This window comes from Mastigoproctus giganteus, chromosome 11, assembly GCF_048544385.1.
Source record: "Mastigoproctus giganteus isolate SK-2022 chromosome 11, ASM4854438v1, whole genome shotgun sequence".
In the NCBI taxonomy this organism is placed as follows: Eukaryota; Metazoa; Arthropoda; class Arachnida; order Uropygi; family Thelyphonidae; genus Mastigoproctus; species Mastigoproctus giganteus.
The window spans coordinates 117,966,228-117,981,667 of NC_143585.1; the positions used below are offsets into that span (position 1 = coordinate 117,966,228).

The following is a 15,440-nucleotide window of genomic DNA, read 5'->3' on the forward strand; positions in this document are numbered from 1 at the left end:
CTTGTCTTGTCAAAATATCTTGGTTCCTAGCCAGGAAGAGATCTTGAAGAATGACAACATCAGGTTGTATCAAAGGCGTTTTTCAGTGTCTAGGTGACAAAATGTACACGTCGAAAAAAAAAAAGCATTTCTTCTACCAGATTTATACTTAATCATGAGATGGTTGGTTGGTTCTTGGGTTTTATTGGCGCATTAGCAACTAAGGCTATAATGCGCCACAACCTTAATCATGAGAACTAATGTGAACTGATTTTTCAGAAACCATACTGGTTCCTATTCATCACTATACTAACTGGTTGTGAATCACCTTTTCCAGTGTCTTACCTAAGCAGCTGACTTACTTTTGCTTTGTGCTTATGAAGTAAGATTGTGATGAGCTTCTAGGACAGGTTCATACTTTCTTTTTTAGTATGATAACAGGCATGGCTGTGTGAGTCTGCAGAGGTTTACAGTATAGTATTAGTTGCCAATGTTAGAATCTGTATTTTGTGTGGTCAGTAACATCAATAGGTTGCTTAATACTAGAAAATTACTTAATTATTTGACAGTCAGAGGAGATAAGAATAATGAATGTTTCCAATTTGCCTTGGAGAATTTCCAGTTTATGCTACTTTTTGTTTATTACTCAGAAAGTTTGATCAGAATTAGTTCCAATTATAATTGGAACTAATTCTGGAGAGCATAATTAACGATCAATAGCTGTGATGTGGATGTTCCAGTTGGGAAGTCGATATAAGTATTAGCACCAGTGTTCAGTAATATGAAATCACCCAATAAGACAAATAGAAGGTAAAATCAAGTCATCTAGAATTTTTTTTTTTTTTTCCCTTGGGAGTACATTCCATTTGGTGAAAGATATGGAAACTATGGCAAACATGAATCCTGAAGCAATGCTTACAGCTACAGACTCTAATAAAGTATACATGGGATATGTTTAGACGGAGCTTCAAAAATTCACAAAGATGGCAACACTATCACAAGAGCAGTCATAATATTTCTGTCTTATTGATAACTAGTATAATTCTTAATTGCGGGGCAACCTGAGGGGTTAGGATAGTTTCCTGTAAACAGATGTTTACGGGGCTATAACATTTGATTAAATCATATATATTTTCAATAATGGTATATAAGCCTACTATTCCACTGATGATTTATTGCATTATTCAGTTTCAGAAGCTGCATATAGTTCTGTTGGTTGTTGAGCCCAGTCTTGTGACAATCAGTTCATCCTGATACAAAACTGGAGTCTCTTAGTTGAAGTCAATTTTACTGCATGTGGAATATCATTGATACAAATGAGAGATGTAGTGCTCCTTAAAGCAGTGTTAGTTGGCTAGGTACCACCAAAGAGAAAAAGAATGAATGAGTGAGTAAGCGAGCGAGTGTGTAAATATATAATTATTTTCTGTTTTATACAATCATCTGAAATCAGTCATACAGAAAAACTTGTGCAATTTTCCACACAAAAATATTAAACTTTGGAGAAAATCATTAAATAAACTTCAATGATTCTAAGGAAAAGAGGGGGAATTTGAATGCTAAAAACATTTTAATTTTACTTAAGAACAATTAACTGCTGACAGTTACATCCTAGAATTTCGTCCAAATATACATTCTCAAAAAAATAAGTTACCAGTTTGCAGGCACCACTTGCCCATATCAAGGGTTATACAATGGTACCCTTGATAAGTTCTGCCTCAGAGGGCTGTCGTGGAGACAAGAATATAGTTTGGGCCCAAACTATATTCTTTCCCCCTATAAACCTCTCTAAAAACAGGGTGCATCTTAGAATCGATGGCGTCTTACAATCGCAGTTTTTTTTGCCGAATTTTCCCAAGATTTGCACACCGCACCACACGTTTTGATTTTACGCAGAAAGTTTGACCATTATTGCATTCTCCAATTCCATTGGAGAATAAAGTGGCATGTGTGATTTGACGTGCTTTAAAATGTGAAGCCACCATTATTTCATTATAGTGGAGCTCACTCGGTGAAAACTAGGAAGTTTTGTTTGTATCTTCAAAAGTATATAAGTGGAGTTACTGTATTTTGTTCATTTTGATTCCTTATTGCACATTAAAATGTTGTCAAAAAGATTGCATTACGAAGCCGCATTGAAACAAAACGTTGTGTATGCAAAAGAACATGAAAATAGAACTGCGGGTCAACACTTTGACATTAGTGTTCGTCGTTGGGGAGAAATGATCACAATTCCATATTTTCGTGCAAAGCAACAACCAAGTGCTTTACAGGGCCTAAGAAAGAAAGATTTCCACAAGGTGATGAAGCTGTGATACATTCTGTAACGGAGACACGCGCAAAAGAATTACCTATCACTTGACAAGCCATGCAATTGAAAGTCAGATAAATTGCCAAGTCCCTCAAGGATAGAGAAAATAATTTTTAAAGGCAGTCGTGGCTGGTGCAATAGACTCATGCATCGTAGCAGATTATCGTTAAGACACCAAACGTCTATCTGTCAAAAAATTCCTGCAGACTTTCAACAGAAGCTGATTAACTTTCAGTGACAGGTGATGAAATTAAGGGGGAAAAAAACTGAGTTTAGTCAAATTGGAAATGCTGATGAAACCCCGGTCTTCTTCAATATGTCTCGAAATTACACCGTTAAAGCTAAAGGTGCTAAAGGAATCAAGATTATAATACATCACAGTGATATACTACGAAAAGCAGCATATCACTGTGATGCTATGCATCACTGCTGATGGTAGAAAGTTGCCACCATAATTAATTTTAAATCGAAAAACCATACCGAAGAATGAAATTTTCCCCAAAGATGTTATTGTACATGCACAAAAAAAATGGATGGATTTCGGCAGAGCTTACGGAAGACTGGCTAAATGTTGTGTGGAATAGATGTCCTGGAAGTCTTCGTAAACCACCTAGCATGCTAGTACTTAATGCATTTCGTGGACATTTGTCCGAACGGGTCAAAAATAAAATCGTGCAAAAACGTGGTGACTTGGTTATGATTCCTGGTGGCATGACTAACCAACTGCAGCCACTCGACATTTCAGTCAACAAACCATTTAAGGATTAGTTGAGAAAGGAATATGAATCGTGGCTGTTGACTGACAACCTTCCACTGACACCTTCCGAAAAAATTAAGAAAGTGCCGGCATCAAAATTGGCAGAATGGGTATCAACAGCTTGGAAGCTAATTCAGAAAGAATAGTGCAGTACTCGTTTAAAAAATGTTGCATCACCAACGCTCTCGATGGCTCAGAAGACATATTATGGAATAATGAAGATAACAACAGCTCAGAAGAATCAGACTCTGAATGTGAAGTAGACTCTGATATTGATTCAGATATCGACAGCTCAGAAGATTCAGAAGGAAGTGATGAATAACATGCCTACTGATAAATACTACTGTTGTTAGTAAATTGAATTCTATTATAATAAAAATATTTTAGCGTTTTATTTTTTTTTTTCTTAGAATCAAAGTTTTTTTCTGTTGGTGGTACTGAAATTAAGGTGCGTCTTACAATCGATGCCATCTTAGAATTAAAGAAATACGGTAGTTGGAAAAAACGAGACTTCCATTGGTGTTATACTGTCAGCTAGCATTTCTGATTTGCTGCTGCATAACTTGCTTCATTGCTGTTGTTGTTATTTGGTTTTTTTTTTTAGGAGCATTAGCAACTAAGGCCATATTGCTCCGGGATATGCGGTGGTTATTCCCTGATCTTTCCGCATCCTCCATATTTGGTGGTGACGGGCTCGAACCCCGGTCTAATCACGAAGCGTATGCTACGCACTGCTGCTCCTTCCCACCTGGCTACAGAGGCACCTTTTGCTTCATTGCTACTTGACAGCTAACTTTTTTTTTTTGCTCTACTTTATACTTCTGGATATTTTTCCCTATTTTAAAACTGCATGCTGAAGACTGGGTGCTAAAATTTACAATTTGAGCAAGGCAGTGCTTCTGTAGTACAGTTCGCTTGTGAATCTTACGGTTGTTGGACATACACACTGTTATGGTAACCTGCATCTCACTGAAATACTGTTTCATTTTTTTTTTTTTTTTTTTTGAATGACTGATCAAATGTTTGACACGTACCATTTGATAGGGTTATGTATATAGGGCCATACATGGCATTAAGGTAAGGCTTGAACATGTACAACCCTATATACCCAACACAAGTTCACCATATTTCTCAATTGTTATTTGTTTGGCCAAGATAGGCTTCTTTTGATCTTGTAGCTCTTGGACCAATTTATTTTCTGAGACATTTATTGGGTCTTCTCTGTAAGGATCCATTTAGAGCTGTTTTGATTGTAAGCAAGCATTGCAAGCATTGTAAGGCTTTTATGGATATACTAACAAAGATTAAGAGCCTGAGCAACTTTTCAGAATGCCTATGGCTTGCAGTTTCAACAACAAATGAGTCATTATTCAAGTCTTCACACCATTTTGGGTGAACTTTCTGCATTTTAACATTTCTGTAGGAGAAAACAGGAACAAAGTAAGAAGTAAAAAACAAGGAATGATGGGTTCCTGTTGCAGGTCTGCATAGGTAAATAATATTTTTGATTGTGACAAATCCTGATCAATATCATTTATGTCAGAAAAACACCACATCCTCCTTTGGGGGAGGCACTTTGGGAACCTTTGGTCACATTCAAGTGGAGGATAGGTGTTGTATTCCATGCTTTGTTTCTGTTCATGGACAATGCACCCATTCATATGACAGAGTTTACACACCTGCTGAAATGTTAATCAGTAACTATAAAATTACTATTAAGTAGTAAACCTTCGTTCTACACCACAACAGAAAGAAAATTAGCTATTAAGGTAAAAATAGTAAGGGTAAAATCAAAGCCATAGAAAAATTTCACAAATACTCCTAATCACAAGAAGTTTACCTTAAATATAAAGCCAAAAAACTTTTACTTACCCGCTGCCATCTTTTCCATTCAAAGTATTGACCAATGTTGTTAATTTTTCAGTGTTCACAGTCTAGAAAGGAAAACAGACTATTTAAAATGCACACCCCTTAAAAGACTTATCAATACTTTTCCCATAAAATTTCATTTAGTTCTTTGAGCTTTACTACTTCAGAATGTTGCTATGATAGATAATTATTACAATGGTTCAGACCATGATTTATTTTTGGCTAAGAATCATAATTACTATATCCTTTATATTCATATTTATAGCCATATTTATTTATGTATGCAGCACCTACTCACTTCAGCATGTCTGTTCATCCATCTGCCCATGCATAACAACTTGATTCCCAATGAAAAAAAATTAAGAAATTTCGCAATAGAGTTTTTTAGAAAGATTTGACAATTATTTCATGCGGTGGAACTAACAGTAATGAGTGAATCTTAATTTGTGCACACCAAATAATACAATTCTATATTTATTAATGACATTGATGAATGTATATATCAGACTTAATGTCTAAGTTTACAGATGATACATAGGTTGGCGGGAATCAGGTATGCTACTGCAACAGGACAAGGAAAAATTAGGCAGGTGGGCTGTGAAGTGGAAACTGAAGTTTAACATTGACAAGGCACTGCATATGTGTGGCAGCAATCCCATAATAACATACCAACAGTGAAGTACCACACTCAGGGAAGTGGATAATGAAAAATGACCCAGGAGTAATCATGCAGTCAGGGTCGTTCCTGGCTCATTGGCTGCCTGCATATAGCAAGTACTGTCACCCCCCTTAACACCATATTTTTAAAAGGAAAAAAACTTAGTTTTTACTAGTAATATGAACACAATGTCACAAATTTAAATTTAATTTTTACTGAAACTAATACAAAAAACTAAATAATCCTATTCTATAAAGTATTTTAGGGCAAGAGCCTCGTGCTACATGATAGAATGAGGCTTTCCCTAAAATACTTTATAGTCTATACGACTGACCACCATCAGGCATCTCTCATATTGTGGGGTTATACTTCATAACTGGGTTGTTCCTATTGCAACAACCAGTGTACCTGAACTGCTGAGAAGAGAATAAGCTTCGAAATGGTGCCGTCTGGGTGGTGGTATCCGCCGAGAATAAGTAACATTAGTCTTCTCCACTGGTGAAGCGTCACTTATTCGAGGTAGTGCAATACCATGGCAACTTTTGTGAAGGTATTCACAATATGAGATATAATTAAAATGATGCCAACTTAACTAATTAGGTAGATGACTACGAATTAAACTGATGCATTTGCACTAACCTATATGCTAGTCCTATCTTATACATAACTCTTGAAGTATCCTTCCACCAGCCTATCCCCCATTCTATTTTAAAAATCGTTTGACTTAGGGAGATACAGTTTCTACTCACTATTAGGTGTCAGGAAAACTATTCTCATTTTCGACCCCAGAAGAAAATTGTTTCCAAATTAATAAACATAAAATTCAATTTTTCAACTTGCGGCATCATTTTATTTTGCAGAATTAAATTACTATTTATTAACTAACTACAATGGGACATGCATGATTTTAAAGAAAATTCCATAAATATTTGGTGTAATTTTTCCAGATTTCATTCCATATTCATGACTGAGAAACATGAGATACCATTTAAGAAATAATCAGATGAAGGTATTATTACGTAATACATTTAAGTGATGCTTAATGGGTATTTTTGTAATTCCTCCAAAAATTTATTTTGATTAAAACGGTATTTGACGAAATTTTAATAATTTTCATGCAATGAACTTCTTATATGCTCTTGATTTTCCAGGCTTCATTTAACAGCTAATCTTATGGAATTAAACACCAGTCAAATTGATTTTTTTGCAAGTCTTGTTCTCAAAGTTGCCCCTGCAGGAAATTTGGTTTCCAAATCCAAGTCATTTGATAATGAGAAATACACTTTTCAGAAATACACTTTTCAAAATAAATAAATACACTTTTCAAAATAAACGTCAAACCTTTTCATTTCAAAATATTTTATTAAATTGTTTAAGGCTTCTGTACATTCTGCAATATTTATTTTAGGATTTTGCAACATCTTACTAACAACATTGACTTTATTTAGAATATCATACCATACGATAGTCGATATAACAAATTGAAAAAGAACAAATCTTTGTGGCAAGGGTTTAAGCAAGATTTTTAGTATTTATGTCCCTATTTTGGTCAAATATTAATTATAGCAATCTCAATCTGCCATAAATTTCACCAAGTTGAAATTTTAATGGCGTAACTGCTGTTACTCTACTTTCCCAATGTGTATCACTCACAGATTTTAATGTGAATTTTGGAATTTTTCCCATCTGTATGAGGAGGAAGAAAAGAAAGTGTAGAACTCTTGCACAATTTCAAAAAATTGAACAATTTCGAAAATGACTTTTGCTGCATCATTGATTACTAAATTTAAAGTATGAGAATTACATGGTACAAACATTGCATGACTATTTGCATCTTTATAAGTTTTTTAAGGCCAATATATTTTCCACTTATACTGGAACCGTTGTCGTAACCTTAACCCCTCATGTTATTTAGTTTTAAGTTATATTTTGGGAATAAATCATTTAATACTAATGTACATAACCCCTTACCTGTTATCATTAATTTGATGAAAAATGTTTCCTTATTTCTACGTCATTGCCCGATACAACAAAATGTATAATAATGTTAATTGTTCAACATGGCTACTAGCGGGGCTGCAATTGAGAATAACTGAGAAATACTTGCTATTTTTGCCTTTACCTAATCTTTCTTTCCTTATTTGGTCAGCAATTAAAGAAATAATTTCATTCTAAAATTTACTTCCCAGATAATGTGGCATACAGCTAATATATATAAATATTTTTTCATATTGAAAAGGTGATCCATTATGTACAGTCATCTTTAGTTAACATTTCAATTGCTTTCAAAATATTACCATTATTGGGAATGTACAATTCACTTGAGGAACCAAGAAATGCAAGACACTGGCCAGCTAAATATTGAACAGCAAAAATTAATTTCAAAATTTCAGTCCAATTTTTCTCTAGTTCATAAAGGTGACGTTGTTCTTTATCTACAGTTGTTCGTTTTGTTAACATGAACTTCATTGTAAAGTATTCATTGTAATTAGAAAAACGAGAAGATATTTCATGTCGTTGCAAATTAGTACTAGTATACTTTCAAACAAACAGAAAAACCAGTTGAATATAATTGAATATTTGCAGTTCCAAATATTTTACAACAAAAACAATATATACTATTTGTTGACAGTGAATATATTAACCCGTCAGGATTTACCTTTTCATTGTTTGCTAATGTCCTTGTATAATATTGGTGGGTGCAAGAGTACATGTGAACAGGCAAAGATTGTTCGCCTGTTCACATGTACTCTACGGCAGGTCTGGCACCCACAGAAGATTGGTGGGTGCGAGAGTACATGTGAACAGGCAAAGTTTTTACGGCTCCAGCAAATAGAGAAGTTTGATTTTATATTGACTTAAATTGGCATTTTAATTTATTTTTTAGAGTTGCTTTATATTCCTAATAACAATACTTTAGTTTAAATTGAATTTAGATAGAGATTTTGTAGGTTATTACTTAGTATCGGTAAGGGTATCAAATCCACGTGTGGGCAGGTTTTGCAGTTCCCGCAAACGCGAAGTTTTTAATTATACTTAGCTGCTTTATTGACTTAACTGTTAGATTAAATTATTTTCTATAAGTAGCTTACAGACCTAGTCAAGCTCCATGGTTTATTTTGAATTTAGACAGCACGATTTGGAAAGTAAATAATACCTCGTGTCCATAGATTAACCGTTCGTAACTTGCCGCCATTGTTATACAATACATGTGCAAGCGTAAGGTTTGACGCAAAACTAGATAGCAAGTATAGTAGTATCAATTAATCAGTAAAATTTATTAATCTTATTAAATTTCATTGTCAATTGAATTGTACTTTTTTAACTAAATAAATATAGCGACCTAGTTATTACAAACGTAACATCATAAATTAATACATATAAGTTGACAGGGGATAAGAAAGTCATATAACATAACTCAGATATAATATTCGATACCGAAATACATATATTAGTGTTATAACTATACATGTATATATGTTTAGGGTTACGTTTTGTATTGGAATTTTATTTGAAATTGAATAGAAATCATGACTCAGACCAGAGCAGCAAAGCAAAAGGTTCAAACTAGGGGAGTAAGAAGAGGTGGGGGGGTTAAAATTGGCAAAAAGTACATATACAGGCTATTAAGTTTGCAGATGATCAGGCCAATACTAACAGGTTGCCCTGCTATGCTGCAAAAAATGATCAGAAGGCTAAATAAGTGAAGTATGGAATGAAGATATGGTAAAAGGTCAAAGATTAAGACCAAAATTGCAATGGCAAAACAATCTTTCAAAATAAACTATTGTTTATTTTTGAAAGGAATTAGAAAGAAGATAATAATGACATATCTGGTCAGTGGCACTATATGCGGCAGAGACAAAAAGCAACTTGAGGCCTTAGAGATGTGGTGCTGGCACAGGATGGAAAAAATTGAATGGACTGAGGTGTAAAATGTGGAAGTACTAAGACGTGTATTAAGAACAAAGTAAAATTCTAGGTAGAATTAGATCAACTAGACTCAAATGGGTGGACCACGTGATTCGATATGGTGGTTTGCTTCTGGATACCATGAAGGGGACTGTGGAGGGAAAATGCCCTAGGGAAGACCAAAAAAATACCTTCTTTGAGACGTTGCTGGATGAAGCAGGACTTTGAAATTTTGAGGAACTAAAACAAATGGCACAGGAGAGACAAAGGTGGAGACAGCTCACCAGAGGAACTGACAAGTCACAAGAGAGAATTTGATGATGAATGCTGTATAGACTTGCTTTTTTGCATCATTTGCCACCATTAATAATAATAACAATAATAATGGGGGGGGGGGTTACGAAAGTCATTTCATTGGACCTACCTCCCCAAAGGATGAAGTGATAGCTGAGGCAGAGAGCGATGCCATTTGGCGTTGCTCCCAATAACTTCTACTCACCACTGAATGAAAAATTCGAAGCTAAACGGGTCCACCTCTATACCGGAATGGAGATGAGAAGTAGAAATATTGAACATACTGCATCGAATGTGTAGCATAATAAGGTCACTTGCTTTCAGACTTTAGGCAGAGAGGTTGGTATGAAAAGTCTGAGACAGTCTCTGGAAGATGACAGTGAAGCAAGTGACGCTGTCCTATATATGGCTACCACCACAAAAGGGCAAGGCTATCCAGCCCAACCACCTGAAGTGCTTCCTGTACAACTCCACTAGTGACCAGCCAGAAAGGAAGAAAAAACCAATGTACAAAGTGGAATAATAAAATGAATACTATGAAGTAACAAGGCTAGATACCAACGTGACAATGTACAGGATGAAACTATGAAGCTACACAACCATTCCAATCACAACAAGTGATTGGAATGGTTTCCAAATATCAGGTCACCACTAAGAACTTGATGGCTCCTGCAATCTTATAAAAAAATCAAGCAGGATGTGAGTGACCAACAACAAAGAACAACCAAACCAGAACCGGACGAGGAATGATAAGTATAAGTACAAGAACTACAACTAGGAGTAGTCAAAGTGGAAAGAGATGTGATATCCAGAATAGAAGAAGGCTCTACCAGAATTCAAGGGGAATGGACCTCAAAGACCCACACCATATCAAAGCAGCAGAGACCCAACAGAACCCTGTGGCAAGTCACAGACCACCTCTAACAGCGAATAATACCAGATTACCTCAACAACAAAGTAACACTAGATACCACCCACACAGCCATTTACTGGGCTGCTGTAGCAGCCACCAAGATGAACAAAAGAGAAACCAGAAATGAACAGAAAACAAAAAAATGCAAACAAGGAGCTACTAGCCTAGGCAGGAAAGCTACAGAAGGTAGAAAAGCTAAGAGTGAAGATAGGCTATCTTACCCATTACCAATGGGGTGACAGAAGTAAGAAGCTGATTGGAAAATTGCAGACTGCCCTATAGAAAGGCATGCAGAGCAAACATGACACCTATAATCAGAGGATCAAAGAATATGTGGACACCCTCAAGAACCTCCTTGCACTCAGTAAGAGACTTTATAGATACAAAGTGAGTGCCCAGATAACAGACAATAGGATATTTGCCGAAACCAGAGAGCCTTCTACAGGAACATCGACAAGAAGAGGGCATCCGACTCCCCCCCCCAAAAAAAAACAAGAAGGAACAAGTTCTGGGATAACCTGTGGAGTAGAGAAATTAGTCACAATGCCTGTGCCTCTGGATAGATCTAGAATAGAAGAAAACCAAGGACATATAAAAGATGACAGAACAGGATATTTATGATCTCCTCCACCAAACTGGGACAGATTACGACATTGACCAGGATAATGACCAAGAGTTGCCAAAACCACAGCACCTGAAGTTAGCCATCGCGTGACTGACCGTGGGTGGGTGGGTGGGTGGGTGGGTGGGAGGGAGGGAGGGAGGGAGGGAGGGCTTTTGCTGACCTAATTAAATAACAGAAGGCAATTAAGAACCTGAGAGATTATGTCCATGAAAACACAGCGGCAATCTACAAGCCAAAAAGGAAGATAGCACAAATGGCCCACGTCACTCAACCTCAACAAGGAGACTCCACTTACACAGACAGAAGAAACAAAGACAGACGGGGTTAAGGAGGCACTCCATGACAGACACTACAATGAGCTCATCAAGCTTACAGAGATAAGATGACTTCGAACATATGGCTCAAGAGCTTGGGGCTCTTCCCAAGACTGAAGAATTCATGTTCACCATCCATGATTAAGTAATGAAGGCCAGGAACTACTAGAAATACATTGCCAAGGGCCCCGAGTGACAGATAACATGTCAAAAATACCACCTAGCTCCAGAAATAATCCAGCATCACCGCAGGATGCACAGTGATCACCCAGATGGGGTAGTACTCTCATAGACACAAAAAGGTTGCCAGATAATACATCAGTAGCTAGTGCAAAAATGCCAGTTGATTAGTAAGTGTACCATATTACAAGATGAACCTCAAGCTGTACTAGAGACCTCTTCCTGCAACCATGCCACAATAACAGACAAGACAATTCTGCACAACAGACCAGGCATAACCCTCATCAACAAGAAGGAAATGGCTACCTGATCAACATAGCAATTTCTAACACCAGGTTGCTGGTGTTGGTCACCACTTAATACCAATTGGACGGTGCCACCCAAATGGTATATTTTGCATTCTCCACTCAAGGTAGTGTGTGGAGAATGAAAAATGACAACCACAACCATCAGAATCAGTACTAATATAAATAAATAATACAAATCACAACACCACCAATAACTGATTTACTATTGCTGTAACAACCAGGTGCTTCAGAGGTTTGACATTGAATGTTCTTTCATGGAAACACTCAATTTGCAACATGTATTTGACTGTGATTGTTAGATTGTGATTGTCAACCCAAAAGAGACATGAAAAGAGTGCATAATGTCTTTAAACTGAGACATCACAGCAAGTTGCAACATGCAACTCATTCGATTCATCTAGTTCAAAGAAAGTGTTTTATGTGTTTAGTCATATTTTAAATTGAGTGATTTTAGTTAGCAGAAAATTTACATCAAATTTTGTTTCAAATTAGAGAGAACACAGCAGAAACCCATGAAATATTAAAAACATGTTTCAGAGACGATGTCATTCAAAAACTAAGTGGTTCACAAAGTTTATTTAAAGAGGTCTGCTTGTCTGGCAAAGATTATTCTCCCCCCCACTTCAACTTAAAAACTAACGATTCAATAACTCATGTTCATGATCTGATCAGGAATGATCAAGAATTAACTCTATGCAAAGTTACTACTAAAATTGTTACTTCTTATGGGATATGTCAATAATTTTATCCCAAAATTTGGGAATGAAATGCATTACAACCTAGTTTGTGCTTCACATCCTCACTGATGACTGCAGAGAGCAGCATACTGACAAAGATAAGACATTTGTCAACATGCTGCTAATCCATACTGTTTCTTTTATCATTACTAGTGATGAATCATGGGTGTTTGGCTATGATCTGGAACAGAATCCCAATCCTCTCAAGGGAAGACTGTTTTCTCAAAGGCCCAAAAAAAAAAAAACAATCTCAATCAAATATGTATTTGACTCTCAGGTATTTTGTTTATTAAAAATTTCTCCCATATGGTCAAACAGCTAAACTAGGAGCACTAACAAAACAGTTTTATGGTGACCGCTTAATGCTCTTAAGAAACTGTTCCAAGGATCGCAGTTAATGACTGAAACAGGGAGGTGACAAAATTCAGAAATTTTTAAGCAAAACTGATGGAAACTTAACTCAAAGAAAAATTATAAAAGTGACACATACAAGTGGTGAAAATTTCAGAAATTCTTAAGCAAAATTGCTGGAAACCTAACTTCAAGAACAAGAATGATAAAAGTGACATGTACAACTAATATTGCAACGTATCAGTGGTTTATTTGGAATGGTTTTATGGAGCGAAGGAATTCCTTTAAAAGGACCAATGATAAAAATGAAGACCCTTGCTATAAATACAAAATTCTGCATGGAATTCAACAACTATCTAGTGTTAAATGGAAAAGCTTAATGCATACACAGTGCAGCATTATAAGGTTACAATAAGAAATTTCTATCTCAACTAAAGAGCTATGGATTAACCTGTAAGAACAAGTAAAAACTACTTCAAAAATCCTAACCTTATCATATAAAACATGTAAAGAACAAATCACAATAATGGTGTATTATAATGCTGGTACAAAGGTTGACCAAAAAGTAATGCCTGTTGTTTTATAAATTATGTACTGTCCAGTTATTAATATTAAGTAAGCTAAATAAGAGTGACACATACACTATACTCTCCACAACATAACTGCTTGAATTTTCACACGATTCAACAGATTTGTAATAATAATATTTGTATTATTAGGCAACAATAACATTTAGATTTTAACTAATCTATTTTTTTATATAAATTTAAAATTCGTCATGATCGACCAAAATTAAAGCCACGATCAACTTGCTGGCCACCCCTGATATAGGGTAAGGTCTTCATTTGCCTTTAGCTATGTCTCCTAAAAACAAAAGCACTCTTGGTGGAATGTTGACAAAATTCAATTCATACAATGGAACTGCCATGGATTCTTATGAAATGTTGATGACATTCCCTCAAAATCTATGGCAATTCCATTGTAAGAACTTGGCCATTATTTGGACCTTGTGGATCTGTTGGACAGCTTCCAAAATTCTGAGAGCTTAGTTTTATTCAGTCTTGGATTTATCTTGTTTTGGGGAAGTATGGATGCTGTCCTATGTCCATTTCTTCCTCAGCAGAGTTTTGAGACTGAATCGCCTGGCACCTCCTTTACTCCAATATCCATATTATCTTGTGTTACAGGGGTTTGTTTGTTATTTGGTTTTTAGGAGCATTAGCAACTAAGGCCATATTGCTCCAGGATATGCTGTGGTCATTCCGCATCCTCCGTATTTGGTGGTGACGGGCTCGAACCCTGGTCTAATCAAGAAGCATGTGCTACGCACTGCTGTGTTACAGGGGTACTTGCAGGTTTTTTTTTTTTTTTTTACTCTTATCTCTATCACTTTTTGATACATTAAGAGGCACCAATATAGGCTTCAATTAGTAAATTGAAGCCTATATTTACTAAGCTAGGCCCCCCCTAGGGTTTTTTTTGAGCTTAGTAAATGGCAGCCGATGGGAGAAAATACTCTGATAGCGGTGGTCATCTGTTTGTATTCTGACAGTACACTTCACAAAAATCTTCAGGGCATATGAGGGTCAGCTGCTATTTACTGGCTGGATGTGTTTCCTGGCTTCCTGATAAGAAATGTTCAGCTCTGTTTTCAGTTTTCGTTTTCTTTCGCTTCCTTTCACTGCTGTCATGCTTCAAGAGCATGCAGATTGCTTTCCTTGGTAATTTCTACAAATCCGCTTTGAAGATAAACATTCCTTGCTGTTGTTACAATGGTTACCATGACAGGCTCTTTGTGAGTATTCGTACTTTTGGCACTTAAAACACCTCCATGAATTTGGAATATAAATCCTTACCGGCAGTTTAAGTAACCGGCCTTGATAGAACTTGGAAGCTATGGTATGTTGCATAACGATGAGAACAAGTAGAAACAAGATTTCCCATCCTTTTGCATCGATATTCACAGCTAATATTCACAATTAAGAGCAAATCTCTTCTTCAAAGACATTAATAAGATTCCATTCTAATATGACACCACCTGAATTTTATGGGGTTATGGTGACAGGTATTCCTCTATCGATGTGACTTTTAAAATTTGCTGGGCACATTTCTGACATGAAGCTTCAACTAAAAGGTCTCCAGAATACACAGATTTTGGAGATCCTGCCAACCTTTCTAATCCTTTCTAGATGAAGAAGGGTGCCACAATTGCCTGCTCTTCAGTGGAACGGA

At 36.1% G+C, this 15,440-nt stretch overlaps 1 protein-coding gene across 2 annotated transcripts in view; it reads right to left on the reverse strand.

The window, feature by feature from the left end:
* Positions 1–15,440, reverse strand: part of Rpn10 (regulatory particle non-ATPase 10) — a 267,771-nt gene that overhangs the window by 104,506 nt on the left and 147,825 nt on the right. For both annotated transcript variants that reach the window (XM_090385019.1, XM_090385020.1), the window contains one exon: positions 4,920–4,981. In XM_090385019.1, the coding sequence (XP_090241145.1) occupies positions 4,920–4,981 (62 nt within the window). The remainder of the gene's footprint in view (positions 1–4,919; positions 4,982–15,440) is intronic.